At 38.5% G+C, this 15,563-nt stretch overlaps 1 protein-coding gene across 2 annotated transcripts in view; it reads left to right on the top strand.

Annotated features, from left to right (window-relative positions):
• Positions 1-15,563, top strand: part of UBR1 (ubiquitin protein ligase E3 component n-recognin 1) — a 147,003-nt gene that overhangs the window by 92,311 nt on the left and 39,129 nt on the right. For both annotated transcript variants that reach the window (XM_012442285.3, XM_012442286.3), the window contains exons 32-37: positions 553-702; positions 2,311-2,408; positions 9,408-9,498; positions 10,530-10,678; positions 14,066-14,121; positions 15,028-15,124. In XM_012442285.3, the coding sequence (XP_012297708.2) occupies positions 553-702; positions 2,311-2,408; positions 9,408-9,498; positions 10,530-10,678; positions 14,066-14,121; positions 15,028-15,124 (641 nt within the window). The remainder of the gene's footprint in view (positions 1-552; positions 703-2,310; positions 2,409-9,407; positions 9,499-10,529; positions 10,679-14,065; positions 14,122-15,027; positions 15,125-15,563) is intronic.

Here is a 15,563-nt window from a genome sequence, read left to right as displayed (position 1 = left end):
TAAATAAATAAATAATAAAAAAGTAATCTTTACAAAAATCTAATTTCCCTCAAAACATACTGCTGTGATAAGTACCTTTGAAATAGAACAGGATGAATAGGAAAAGAAGTTCTCATTCTATACCTGGAAAATATAAAAATTCAATAATGTAATTCCTGAGAAATATTTTGTGTAGCGTTTACCCATTTGACATTAGATTACAATATATAATTTTTTCATGATAGCCCTCACTACTTCAGTTCATCATTAGAAACTGAGGAAAGTAGTGTCCACATTGTATCACCATGCTGTTTAGGCAAAAGATAAGTTATGATTCAGTAAACTTATTTTAAATTTATATCTGCTCTAATGTATTTTCCAATTTGTTCCCAAAATAATAGGCAACATGATTCTTCTGTAATTACAAGTTGTGTGTTTTTGCAGATAACTTCTAAAGATGTTTATTGAGGCAAAAATTCCATATTTTTAAAACTTGGATTAGAGCAAGTAGAGCTACACATGTAGAGATGCATGTGTAGTTCTAAATGGGCCCCTGTCTTTGTAATTTTGCAGGTATTTTGAAGCTGTACAGCTGAGCTCTCAGCAACGCATTCATGTTGACCTTTTTGACTTGGAAAGTGGAGAATATCTTTGCCCTCTTTGCAAATCTCTGTGCAATACGGTGATCCCCATTATTCCTTTGCAACCTCAAAAGTTAAACAGGTATATTTTAATTTATGTTTTGGTTAATTTTTAAAAAGTTGGCCAGGCGCAGTGGCCTGTGATCCCAGCACTTTGGGAGGCTGAGGTAGGCAGATTGCCAGAGCTCAGAAGTTTGAGACCAGCCTGGGCAATAGGCAACATGGTAAAACCCCATCTCTATAAAAAAAATTTATTTAAATTTAGCCAGGTATGGTGGCATACATCTGTAGACCCAGTTACTTGAGGGGCTGAGGTGGGAGAGTCACTGGAGCTCAGGAGGCTAAAGCTCCAGTGAGCTGAGATTGCACCACTGCACTCCAGTGTGGGTGACAGAGCGAGACCCTGTTTCAAAAATAAATAAAAAGTTGTCTTTAGTTCTTTAATTTGTGCCTGTTTTTGTTAGATTACTATTTTTTATTCTTTAAAAGAATTAAGTTTTTCATTTTATATCTTGTGTCATACTTTTAAAATGTGATCAAAAGCCTAATTTTTTTTTACCTCTAAGAGAACTAGAATGTTTATTTACTCAAATCTGTACATTGTGATTATATTTTCCAGCAGCCATTAAAGCAATAGAACTCTGACCTCTGTCTTAGCACTCAAAAAAGGAGAAAAGATGCAAAAAGATTCATTCCTTTCATATGGCCCTTTACCATCATTAGAGTTGGCAATTTGTTCTTAATAACAGTCTGTCTCAAGTTCCTGCCATTATGAAAAGTACATTTTAGAGAGACTGGCAATAAAAAAATAAGACGAAGTGTTGAGTATGGAGAAATACTATGAGAAAACTAAAGCAGTAGGTTAAAGGGCTAAAGACAGACTGGGGCATGAGGCTATTTATAGACAGTTGTCAGGGAGCTCTTCTCTGAGATGGTGACATTTGAACAGAGACCTGAATAAAGTGAGGAATAATCACTGCTTTTCTCTGGGAGAAGAAAATTCAAAGCACAGGCTATATCAAGAGCAAAGCCCCCAAGTTTGGAACCCCATCATCATGTTTGAGGCACAGCAAAAAGGCCACACGCTTACTGGAATGGAACAAGCAAAGACCAGATCATAAAAGGGATTATGAGCAAAGATTAAAAGTTCTATGATCCTGTTTACATTTTTAGAAAATTCTTCTAGCTGCTATATGATGAATTCGTACTTATAATGAAACACAAGAGTAGAAGCAGGAAGAACAGTTAGGAGTCTAAGTAAAAAAGTGAGGGCTGATGTGACGGAGTAGGGGGTAGTAATAGTAGAGGTAGGAAGAAGCGATCAACTTGGGATATATTTAGAAGGTAAAATCTGCAAGGTTAATTAATGGATTACAATGTTAGTTAATAGATTACAAGACAACACCTAGTTTTTGACTGGAGCAACTAGGATGGTGATTCCCTTTACTGACATTGACTACCTATGGGTGATTGACATGTGGGTGGTGTCTTATTTCTTGTATGTTTAAAATTTCCTTCCCCTTCCAAAAAAGCTACATATTTAGACACATGTTTCTGTGACCTAGAAAATTAATCTGGAAGAATTTAACTTTTTTTATACAACCATTTATCCACGGAGAGAATACAAATTCAGCTTTTCCTTTTGACTTTGTACCCATGGTTTTAATAATTTTTATTATCATTTTTTCAGTGAGAATGCAGATGTTCTTGCTCAACTTTTGACCCTGGCGCAATGGATACAGGCTGTTCTGGCCAGAATATCAGGTTATAATATAAGACATGCTAAAGGTTTGCTTAAATTTATTTTATATATGAAGATTGTGTCAGAATTTTTATTTTTATTTTTAGTAATTATTGTGCTAAAATATGATTTCCAAGTACAGATTTCTTGAATATCAGGAAATAGAAGTTTTTGAAGCTAAGACTAAGTTTGACTTAAATTGCTTTCTTCAACTTAATCATTTTTCATACTAGGAGACAATACAGACAGTGATTAAACTATCAAGTTTGTCTGTTTGATTGTTCCAAGTGGTTAGACCGCTTAGATTTAAATCTTAGATCCAAGATTCATCTAAATCACTAAGATCCACTTACTGATTATGTGATCTTGGGCAAGTTACTTAAGCTCTGTGTGCCTCAACTTTTTATTTGCAAATAGGGGATCATAATATTATAATAGTACCTATTTTATTGATTGAAGAATTAGTAGAGTTGTATGTAAACAGTCCATGGTACATAGTAAGTACTACATGCTAGCCATTACTATTACTAATATTGTTAATATTTTGTTGGTAATGTTCGTCATAACGAAAACATTTTAAAACTGTCATCTTATTTACATATTCTTTACAGTTGTGAGACAAATATGGCTATTAATGGAGATTTGCTTAAAAGGATAAAATGGGAATTTTTAAAATACAGTGAGGAAAAGTTGTCTTTTGTTTAGGCCAATGGCCCCCAACCTTTTTGGCACCAGGGACTGGTTTTGTGGAAGACAGTTTTTCCATGGATGAAAGGGATGGTTTGGGGATGATTCGTGTATTACATTTATTGTGCATTTTATTTTTGTTATTATTACATTGTAATATATAATGAAATAATTATACAACTCACCATAATGTAAAATCAGTGGGAGCCCTGAGCTTGTTTTCCTGCAACCATATGGTCTCATCTCGTTGTCATGGGAAACAGTGACAGATTGTCAGTCATTAGATTCTCATAAGGAGTGGGCAACCTAGATCCCTCACATGCATGGTTCACAATAGAGTTTGCACTCCTATTAGAATCTAATGCTGCTGCTGATCTGACAGGAGGCAGAAGTCACGTGATAATTTGAGTGATGGGAAGTGGCTGTAAATATTAATGGAGCTTTGCTCATCCACCGCTCACCTCCTGCTTTGCAGCGCATTCTCAAGGTTCCCAACAGGCCATAGACTGGTACTTGTCTGTGGCCCCGGGATTGAGGACCCCTGGTTTAGAAAGTGAATCAATAGGATGAAGGCAAAGTCTAGTATTTCAAAAATTAGCTTCTCATCCCCTTTTTGGATCTAAAATTGATGCAAACTATACCTAGAAAATATTCCAAAATATTTCTATGTATTCTACTCAAAATATTTATGTCTTATTTCTATAATTCATGCTTTTGTTTATCCACATTTTTTTCTGATTATTTCAGCCTCTGTTGTGCTTTAATTATGTCCTTTTAGTTACATACTTTTAAGGAAAATGAAGGATATATACAAAAGCTACAGAGGAAAAATAGGGGTGATGGTTTTATTTCTCATCATCATAGTCAGTCTGAGTTACAAAGGTTTTTTGGTTTGTTGTGTGTGTGTGTGTGTGTGTGTGTGTGTGTGTGTGTTTTTCTTAAGACAGGTCTCACTCATCACCCAGGCTGGAGTGCAGTGGTACGATGACAGCTCACTGCAGCTTCAACTTCCTGGGCTCAAGTGATCCTCCCACCTCAGCCTCCCAAACAGCTGGAACCACAAGCTTACATCACCACACCTGGCTAATTTTTAAATTTTTTGTAGAGACAAGGTCTTGCTATGTTGCCCAGGCTGGTCTCAAACTCCTGGACTCAAGCAGTCCTCCTTCCTCAGCCTCCCAAAGTGCCAGGATTATAGGCATGAGCCAGTGGACCCAGTCTAAGTTATCAAGTATTTATTAAATGTTTAGTCATGCATTCAGCACTATACAAATTTTTATGTTCCCTGCCTTGTTGACCTCACATGTGTGCATGCTATACAGTTAAAAATGATGCAAGAGGAAATAGCATTAACAGCCAGATTTTACAGTACAAAACAATAGGACTCATAGGATTTTTAAGAAGGAATTGATCAGTAGGGGCTTCCCTTACTACTTAGTAAGGGAAGATGTCATGGAGAAAATGAGATTCAGTTTGACCTTGTATCAAATTTGGGTGTATGGTAGGGATAAAGGAGAACCCAGGTAAAAAATAGAAATGTTTTTAGGGAACTATGAGCTTGGCATTTTCAGAGACCTTGAAAAAGCCTGGCCTATGTTAGTCGAGGGTATATAGTGGGGAGTAGTAGAGAATATGGGGCAGTTGTGGAGGTTTGTAAGAATTTGGACTTGGTTGTTTAGAAACACAGAATGATGGAAGAAAACAAGTCAGCAATGAATGAGTTTGGCAGTGTCCTGTCAGTTTTCCCTCCTCCTTCATTTTATAACAAAAACTTTTATCTGTTTCATGAAAAACTCTTCTAACAAAAGACATTATTTGCTAAGAAGTGATTTTTGGCATGTACTTATACTTTGCTACTTGTTTTAAGCACTGAGAAGCAATTCAGTACAAGAGATTCTTCTTTTTTAAAAAGTGTTTAAAAATGACTTTGACATATGTGAATTTAGTTTCTTTTTATTTAAAAAAATATAGATTGACATCTTGATTTTACATCCTGATTTTTAGGTCTCAAATATTCAGCCTTAAGTCAGTTTTCTGTTGTTATTTTGGCCTATGAATGTTTCATTGGAGGTCTCAAACATGACATTAAGTAGAACGATCACTTCATTAGCAGTAGGACCTCTGTGACCATCTAAAGAAGTATGAGTGATTAGTGTCTTTTAAGCATATTCGACAATTTACTTAGAAGCCTATATTTTCATGGGAAGAAAATACTGAACATAATCTAAGGAAAAACTATTGAAATAAAGAACTTTAAAAAAGAAATCATGGGGCCGGGCGCAGTGGCTCACGCCTGTAATCCCAGCACTTTGGGAGGCCGAGGCGGGTGGATCACGAGGTCAAGAGATTGAGACCATCCTGGTCAACATGGTGAAACCCCGTCTCTACTAAAAATACAAAAAATTAGCTGGGCATGGTGGCGCGTGCCTGTAATCCCAGCTACTCAGGAGGCTGAGGCAGGAGAATTGCCTGAACCCAGGAGGCGGAGGTTACGGTGAGCCGAGATCACGCCATTGCATTCCAGTCTGGGTAACAAGAGAGAAACTCTGTCTCAAAAAAAAAAAAAAGAAATCATGGAATGATTAAAAATTTTTGAGCAAGTGACTAGCATTTATTCTGGTAGCTTTTTAGTGTGGGAGTGGTGCTACAGATAGATTGGAAGAGTGAGGAGATGACTCAAGAAGATTAATCAGGAATCGTTTGCACTGGTCATACGCTGAGATGGTAAGAGGCGGTGGTATTAATAGTAAGCATTAACAAGTTTGCTTTGAATGCTTATTGAATGACTAGTTGTTTGGGGAAAAGAAACAGAGCCTAGATTGTAAAGGAAGAATTGCAGAAAATGTGTAAGCATTTTATCTATATTGCCTACAAATATGGGAAGGTTAGGAGAAAAAACAGATAATAAATTCAGTTTCCGTTTATTTTCATCCTGTGTTGCTTTGAACAAAAACATAGTGTAGTGGGAGATTTTGCCAGATCTTTCTAAGACTATGGCTGGGCAAGTCATCCTAAAATAAATAAATAAATAAATAAATATATAAATAAATAAGGACTTAGAGAATTTTTTAAATTAAACTTGATTTAGTAATATATTCTATAGAAGTGTGTTCCTATTGAGAATATATTTTTATCAAATGCCCATGGATTTTTTTTATTTTTGAGACAGCATCTTACTGTGTTGCCCAGGTTAATCTTGAACTCCTGACCTCAAGTGATCCTCCCACCGTGGCCTCCCAAAGTGTTTGGATTATAGGTGTGAGCCACTGTGCCCAGCCTGTCCATCAATTATTAATAACAGATTGGTTAATAAATTAGGCCACATAAAAAATCTCAGTTTTCAAAAAGAGAAATTATGTAAGACACTTACACTATCCACAATACAATAAAATAAAACCTAACAAAAGAGAGCTCAAAAATCTAACAAATTAGGAATTTTAAAATACTGTTCCATATAACTATTAAGTTCAAGTAATAGCTAGAGAGATGGAGAAATCATCGACTATTTAGCAATTAAGAACAATGAGAACAACACAGATCAAAATCCATGCAATATGGCCAAAACCTTACTTAGAAGACAGCTCATAGTCCAAAAATTTGAGATGGAGTCTCACTCTGTCCCCCAAGCTGGAGTGCAGTAGTGAGATTTCACTGCAGCCTCTGCCTCCCACGTTCAAGTATTCTCATGCCTCAGCCTCCCATGTAGCTGAGATTACTGTCGTCCACCACCACACTTGGCTCATTTTTGTATTTTTAGTAGAAATGGGGTTTCACCATGTTGGCCAGGCTAGTTTTGAATTCCTGACTTTAGGTGATCCAGCTGCCTCGGCCTCCCAAAGTGCTGGGATTCCAGGCATGAGCCGCTGTGCCTGGCTGGTCATTGTAACTTTTTTAAAAAGACATTTCAAGCCAGTTGCAGTGGCTCACCCCTGCAGTCACAGCACTTTGGGAGGCTGAGGCAGGCAGATCTCTTGGGGCCAGAAGTTTGAGACCAGCTCGGCCAACATGGTGAAACCCCATCTCTACTAAAAATACAAAAATTAGCCAGCCATGGTGGTTCACGCCTATAATCCCAGCTACTCAGATGGTTGAGGCAGGAGAATCTGAGGCATGAACCTGGGAGGTGGAGGTTGCTGTGAGCTGAGATTGCACCACTGCAGTCTAGCCTGGGCGAGCAAGACTGTGTCTTTTTTTTTTTTTTTTAAAACATTTCATAACATCCAATATCTGTTCCTCATATATTCCTGACAAACCTACTTTCACAGGATAAAAAACACCAGAACATCTAAAGTCTCTGAAAAGTAGACATAGCAGGCAGATTGGGAAATAAAGTCAAAATTTAAGAATTATCAGTACAGGTAGTGAGTTTTCTGAGGCTTTTTCCTTCTTTATTTCCCAACTTTCACCCAAGAACAACTGAGTCTCAGAACTGTACAACAAGCATGAACAGCAAAAAATCCAAGAGAAATGCCATCTCTTTCTGGTCAGAGGATCAGGAAAAGAAGCCCCTCACAGACAGAATATAAAAGGAGTGTGTTTATTTTTCCTCTGGCCTTTTCTCAAGGCCAGCCTCAGGCATGGAGCTGCACAGCCATGGTAGCCATGTAGATGCCCATAATCCCAAGAGAAAACCAGTCTCTCTGGTGAGGAATTGGGAAAAGGGGCTCCTGTGTTCTAAAGGGTACAAGGTTAATCATCATCGTTTTTTTCTGTCTTTGCCTCATGGCTTCACCCCAAGGGAATCTCCAGTCATAAATCTTGAATGATAGCATGGGAGACTAAAACTGAAAAAGTGTCATTCTGGCCAGAGGAACTAGGGAGAAGGGCCCTTTGGAGCTAGAAAGTGTGGGAGCCAGAGTGGGAATTCCAAAGAAGAGAACTATAGAAGGGGAATCTCATATTTTTGAGACCTGGGCTAACCTCCAAGCTGCACATGTGCAGAATAGGCCAAAAGAGGCATAGCCAAAGTTTTGAGAAGTAATCTGCATTTCAGATGGTTTCATCACTCAAGTCCCAGACTAACCCGCTGAGGAGTACATGTGCTGGGCAGATCAAAACACCACAGCAAAAGCTCTGAAAACTAACTTTGGAATCACCATCCACAGAGTATGAGACAGAACTTGTTAACCTGAGTTTATTGCCTTCTAAAACACTTTAAAACTGTATGTTTTTCCAGAGGTTTTTAACAGGACTAGAACATCCAAATTTAGTATTCCAAATATACAAGATATAATCCAGAATTACTTGACATACAAAGAACCAAAAAATCTGACCAGTTTTCAAGGGAAAAACAACCAAATGCCAATCCTAAGATGTTTTAAATGTTAAACTTATCAAAGAGTTTTAAAGCAGCTAGATAGCCTTGAAACATAAGGTGAAGATGAACAGTCTTTAAAGAGTTGAAAGAAGTTAGCAGAAAAATAGGAACTGAAAAAACCAACTACATGGTGATAATAGAATTGAAAAAATACTGGATGAAATAAAAATTAACTGTATGTGCTTGATAGTAAACTGGAAGGCTGAGCACAGTCCCTTAGGCCTGTAATAACAGCACTGTGGGAGGCTGAAGCAGGAGGATCACTTGAGGCCAGGAATTCAAGACCAGCCTGGGCAACATAGTGAGACCCTCTTAAAAAAAAAATTTAGCTGGGTGTGATGTCGTGTGCCTATAGTCCTAGGTACATGGGAGACTGAGTCAAGAGGATTGCTTGAGCCTAGAAGTTTGAGGTTACAGTGAGCTATAATCATGCCGCTACACTCCAGCCTGGGCAACACAGCAAGGCTGTGTTATTTCAGAAATATATATACTAGACGGAGATGAGGCAAAGTGTCCATGAATGTGAAATTAGATCAGTGGAAGTTATTCAGTCTGGAGAACAGACAGAAAAGAGATGGGGGCTAAAAAATAGAACCTTAGGGATCTATGGGATAATATTTTTTTTCAATCCAACATTTGTGTCCTAACATTTTTCCCAAAAGGAAGAGAAAATAATGCAGAAAAAAAAAATTGAAGAAATAATTGAAAATTTCCCAAATTTGGAGAAAGACGTAAATTTGCAGATTCAAGAAGTTCAGTAAATCTCAAGCAGATAAGAAAACCACACTCAGACACATCATAAAGCAAACTTGCTGAAAACAAAAAATAAAGAGCCAGGCACAGTGGTGTGTGCCCGTAGTCCCAGCTACTTGGGAGGCTGAGATTGGGAGGATCGCTTGAACCTGGGAGGTTGAAGCTACAGATCATCATGTACTGCAGCATGGGTGACAGAGACTGTCAAAGAAAAAATAAAAGTTAGAAAACTGTATGTCAAACTAAACTCATTCATGATTTTTCTTTCTTTTTCCCTTTAATTTATCAGGAGAAAACCCAATTCCTGTTTTCTTTAATCAAGGAACGGGAGATTCTGCTTTTGACTTCCATTCCATCCTGAATTTTGGAGTTCAGTCTTTGTAAGTATCTAAATAGCTAAGAGAGAACTTTATAAATGATTGTGAAAATAAGAATTGGAAACAGCGTAGGCTTCCATCTTTCCTTCCTTTTATATTTATAAAATAGTTTATCCCATTATCTTGTTTCTTTCTCTTGTTTTTTTATTTGTATTAATAAAATGAAGTGGTTTGATATATTAAGTAATATATATTAAGGTGAACTGTGCCTCTGAGTAACCATTTTTAACCAACAAAATGCTAACTCTCTGTGGTCCAACCTACAAGAGGACCAGAATTAAGAGACTTCATTTAAAATTACATCTGACTTGCTTTGTGACTTTCTGGAAGGTCTCAGGTCACTCCACCCCCACCACCAGTTCATGTTTTGTGTATGTGAAATTGAGGCAATGGCCTTCTCTCCTACCTCATTAGGTTATTGGAGAGATACGATGTACCCAAATCAGGTATTACTGTTTCATTAATTCTGAGTATCCAGGGTAGTTTTTCTAGTTGTGATCCTTGTTTATCTATCCCATTGCTACTGAAAATACTTGTTACAAATGGAGATTCAGAAAACCAGATAGCATCACTCCAAATACATGGTATTATCACACATACACACAACACAAACATGTACACATACCTATCAATACTAAAGTACTTCTTTGGTTCCTTTTCCAGGCACCAAAACTTATTAGGTCAGATCTGTTCCTCTGAATTTTACTCCTTCTGTATTCATTCTGTTTTTAAATTAGTACCTGAACCCCTTCTAGCTGTGAGCATCTACTGAATCTTTTATAGGAAGTGAAGTTATGTGGGTCATTACCATTTTATAAGAGCTGTTTCTCTACCTTTAGAAAATACAGTTCTGCTCTACGAATTTTTTTCCAACTGAAGAAATCCTTGTAGAAGTTAATCTCTAATTTGGCAAAGAGCAGTTTACTTGTGTTGAAAGCAGTTAAATTGCTTCTATTGCTTCAGGACTTAATAGGACTTCTTACTATAGTAGCTCTTTTTACTAAATCATACAAATTTTTTTGTTTTATTTATAGGATTAAATATTCTAATAGCATCAAGGACATGGTTATTCTTTTTGCCACAACAATTTATAGAATTGGATTGAAAGTGCCTCCTGATGAAACGGATCCTCGAGTTCCCATGCTGACCTGGAGCACCTGTGCTTTCACTACCCAGGCAATTGGTAAAGCTCCTAAGAAGACTGGTTTGGATGTTTCAGTGAGGTAGAATTAACACTGATCGTTCAAGAGAGAATTAATACTGATCGTTCATTCTTAAATTCTTTTTTTCCTGGATGGCCCAGAATTGACTTGTATGAGGACTATTAGTATTTTAGTGTATTAGTGTGGCTCATGCCATTGGGTCTGAAAATTTTTTTATATTGATCTCTTTTTAACTGTGATCATGGCCATTTGCAACATAAGTTAAAATAATATTTTAAAGGAGCTGGGCGCAGTGGCTCACTCCTGGGAGGTTGATGTTTGGGAGACGCTAAGGTGGGAGGATAACTTGAGGTCAGGATTTTGAGACTAGATTGGGCAACATGGCAAGACTGTCTCTCGAAAAAAGTTAGTCAGGCATGGTGCTATGTACCTGTAATCCTAGCTACTCAGGAAGCTGAAGTGGGAGGATCATTTGAGTCCAGGAGTTGAGGCTGCAGTGAGCCGTGGTTGTACCACTGCCCTCTAGCCTGGGCAACAGAGTGAGACCCTGTTTCTAAAAGTGTGTGTGTGTCACCTAAAAATTAACAGAAAGGGGAAAGGAAAGCTGAGGCAGTTTGAGATTAGCAGGCAGAAACCAGCTCTAAAGGGAAGCCTACTGTCAAATTGTCTGCCATATTGAAAATGTCCCATAGAAAAATGTAGCAGCAAGGGATCACTTTGATTTTTTAAATTAGTGCATTTGTTCATTATAGGAACAAGGTCCAGTATTACATGGAAAAAATTAAGAATGGTGATTCTTCCCTGTCTTTATCCAAGCCAACTTTGATTTCCCTTTCATATATATATACATGGTAATTGTTTTTAATGAAGTCTATTATATTTTCTTCATTCAAATATATTTTTGTAATGAAACACTTGTATTTCATAATTTGAATTAAATAGCATGAAGTCACATTTTTCCCAAAGCCTTCCTACATACTATCATTAGTTTCTCTATAGAGTTTAAGAGTCACTTCCAGTGCCTTGGCGAGGGCAGGTTCTGGGCCACGGGCGCCTGCTCTGAGTGAACCCTGCACTGGTGCCCTTGGAGCACTTCTATGGGTGGGTTCATTGGCCCGAGCCCAGTGAGCCTCCACCTACATTGACCTTAGGCCCATAGAGAGGGCCCATCCTGGCTCTGCCCCAGCCGGGATCTGGTCACTGCCCTAAAGGGGCTGATGGGCAGAGTCGCCCCTGTGGCTGTGCCGTGACCATCCCTGATAGGGCCAGACTGCGGGTAGGTGTCTTGGGCTGAGCCCGGCACCATGTACGGGCTGTGGGAGCTGAGGAAACGCCACTCAGGAGCGGGGGTCGCTGCTCCACCCTATGCCTTCTAAGGACTCCCACAGTGACAGGCGGCTGGCAACTTCCTGCTTCTCCCTGTCAGAGTCAAAGCACAAATCCTCAGGGCGGGCTCAGGGGCAGGGGCAGCCTGGGGAAGCTCTGGGTAGGGGCTGTGTCTTCCTGGGGTTGGTGCCCTTGGGCAGGACCCTTTGCTGGCCTGAGGTCCCCAGGTGCTGCAGTGGGGTGTCCTCCCCTCTGTCTGCCTGGTGGAGGGAGCTGTGGAGGTGGGGACATGACTGAATAAAGCTACCATGGGTGGATGTGCTTGGGGGGGGGAAAAAAGAGTCACTTTCAAACCTGTTAGACTTAAATCATGGGTATAGGGTAATAAAACAGTTTATATTTGCTGTGATTCAATCAAATGGGAAATAGGAAAGATGAGGTTTATATAGGACAGAATCTGAACAGATTGATAAGAAATATAAAGCATTTTTTCAGAATCATGACCTGCTAAGTCTCTTCAGACTTTCAGTGAAGCTATTTCACACTTTACTATTTTGAGGAAGATAAGCATTAGGAGATCAAGAATTTATATTTAGACCTTGAACATTAAAGAGAGGGCAGAGTCTTTTATAAAAAGATAAGAAATTTACTGCTGAATCTTTTCATATGTGGTTCTGTAATGATTGGATTCCATTTGATTAATAACATATTGTGTTCACTTTTGGGGTTTTTCCATCAAGCAGGCATAATGCTGTACTTTACTCTTAGTACCTAAGCAGCTAACTTATCTCAATCCCTGTGGGGATGGAGAGACATGTACAGAATGCACTGGCATAGGATGATAGTTGAGGAATCAAAACAAAGCATCCTTTGAATTGCTGTTTATGCAAAGATGAAAAAAATGCTTCCACACTCATATCGGCTGCTAAGGATCAGTGAAAATAAGAGTAATTTAGCAATAAATACCATGGACAACAAACCACAAATCCATGGTTTTGGTATTTTCTTTTTTTCTCTCTCTCTTTTTTTTTTTTTTGAGACAGGGTCTCACTTTGTTGTCCAGGCTGGAGTGCAGTGGTGCAGTCATGGCTCATTGAAGCCTTAGCCTCCCCAGACTCAGGTGATCCTCCCACCTCAGCCTCCTGAGCAAGTGACACCACAGGCATGCACCACCACACCTAGCTAATTTTTGTATTTTTTGTGGAGACAGGGTTTCACCATGTTGTTCAGTGTGGTCTTGAATTTCTGAGTTCAAGCAATCCTCTTGCCTCGGCCCCCCAAAGTATGGGGATTACAGGCATGAGCCACCACACCCAGTCTCATATTCTTTTTCCCTATTCATCTTTTCTAAATCTTTTAAAATTGTACCCAAGGCCAGGCCAGGTGCAGTGGCTCATACCTGTAATCCCAGCACTCTGGGAGGCCGAGGTGGGGAAGTGAACTGAGATCAGGAGTTCGAGACCAGCCTGGCTAACGTGGTGAAACCCCCATTTCTACTAAAACTACAAAAACTTAGCTGGGCATGGTGGCGCATGCCTGTAAAATCCCAGCTACTCAGGAGGCTGAGACAGAATCACTTGAACCCGGGAGGTAGAGGTTGCAGTGAGCTAAGATCATGCCATTGTACTCTAGCCTGGGCAACAAGAGCAAAACTCTTCCCAAAAAAAGTACCTAAAGGAGCAATAAAGTCATTTGCATCTGCCTTACATATTATTTTTAAATAAAATAGGCTATAATTACATATATAAATTACTTACTTTAGAATTTTTAGCATAAAAAAGATGCTGAAATGAGAAGAAACAATCCAGGCTGCTTTGTTTTTCCCAAGCATTCTTTATAAGACTGCTGCAGGGACTTTATTTTTTATGCCAGTAATTTGTAAATGATCTACATTTACTGTTAATATTCTGTCACTCAAAAATTGGAAAATTTTGGCATAGACTTAAAACACAAGACTTTGGAGGGGAAAAATGCAAATCATCTCATAAAAAATATAATTAAAGAACATTTGATAAAAAGTACAGTAGATAATTACAGCACTATTTAGGACTTATTATTTTTATGTTTTTTTATTCTTTGAGAAAACCTATTGGGAGATGAAGGAAAACCTCTGTTCGGAGCACTTCAAAATAGGCAGGTATGTATATTCCAACAAGGTAAGGTACATGTAACTTACAGCATCCCTTTTTCGGCCCCCTGCTCCCAAAGTTTGCTATTTAAAAAAAAAAGTCTTTACTCCTTTTCTGGAAAAATCAGCAGAATTCTATAGTGGGAGAAAAGGAGCTGCATCAGTCTCATAGGAAACTGAATAATAGCGTGTGCACTTTATAGAGCTTACTCAATCTCAGCGGTTAAGTGTAATTCACACAGAGATTTGATGTGATGATTACTTTTTCTCCCTTTCTTTGTTTGTTAACGGTTCAAAATCCTGGTATTTCCTGTATTTTTCCTTCTCACTAATTTTGCACCATTATATAACATTGAGTATTAATGCTGGCTTAGCTCTGAATGAATCATCATACAAGAATAAAATTAAGCTGTGACTCCTTGATGGGCAGATACTGACACTGCTGTAGGACTCTACTCCTGCCCCAGGCCTAAACCTCATAACATAGTGTTCCCTGAAAAACAGTACTCAAGAAATGTGCTCAGCAGCCCTGTGAACACAAAAGGGGTAACTGAGGTTGCCGTCCCTTCCTTGCCATTTCCCTCTTATTTTTCTGACAGCTGGCACAGAAGACTAGGAAACTTGTGGTCCTCATTGTGCTCAGCTCTGGGGAAAATGAATACTCTTTACAGGAGAATTAAAATAATGATAGCTTTAATACCTTTTTTTCATGAGAAAATCTGTTAGAAATGTAGCAAGGTCATAAAACCTTGTGCAGGTATTAAGAATGTTCTGATTTATTTGCGATGATATAAGGTATATAATGAATTTGCAACTAATTCTAAGAAACTAGAGTTGGTTTTTAGCAACTCTTAAGTGAATGACTTATGTATGTCATCTTTTCCTCATCTTTTTATCTTCCCTCTCTTAATCTAGCATAATGGTCTGAAAGCATTAATGCAGTTTGCAGTTGCGCAGCGGATTACCTGTCCTCAGATCTTGATACAAAAACATCTGGTTCGTCTTCTATCAGGTAGAGTCTTCTCTGAACTATTATTATGTATTATATTATGTATATGTCTTTTTCTATTGTATTTCTGGCAGTGTATTTCATTAGGAAACAACACACACTGCACTAATTTTGAGTACTCACTAATGAAATTTTACCACCTACAGAAGCCGTGCAAGAAAATAGATAAACATATATCTTCCTCTGTTAATCTTGTGATCTTATTATTATTTTTGAGAGGGAGTTTTGCTCTGTTTCCAAAGCTGGAAAGCAATGGCGTGATCTTGGCTCACTGCAGCCTCCACCTCCCGGGTTCAAGTGATTCTCCTGCCTCAGCCCCCTGAGTAGCTGGGATTACAGGCACCCACAACAATGCCTAGCCAATTTTTTTTTTTTTTTTTTTTTTTGTAGAGATGGGGTTTCACTATGTTGGTCAGGCTGGTCTTGAACTCGTGACCTCCGG

Source organism: Aotus nancymaae, unplaced genomic scaffold (genome assembly GCF_030222135.1).
Source record: "Aotus nancymaae isolate 86718 unplaced genomic scaffold, 86718_ANA_hifiasm-v0.15.2.pri h1tg000062l, whole genome shotgun sequence".
Classification (NCBI taxonomy): Eukaryota; Metazoa; Chordata; class Mammalia; order Primates; family Aotidae; genus Aotus; species Aotus nancymaae.
The sequence above is the reverse complement of the archived record's forward strand: the minus strand, read 5'-3'. Positions and strand labels throughout refer to the sequence as shown.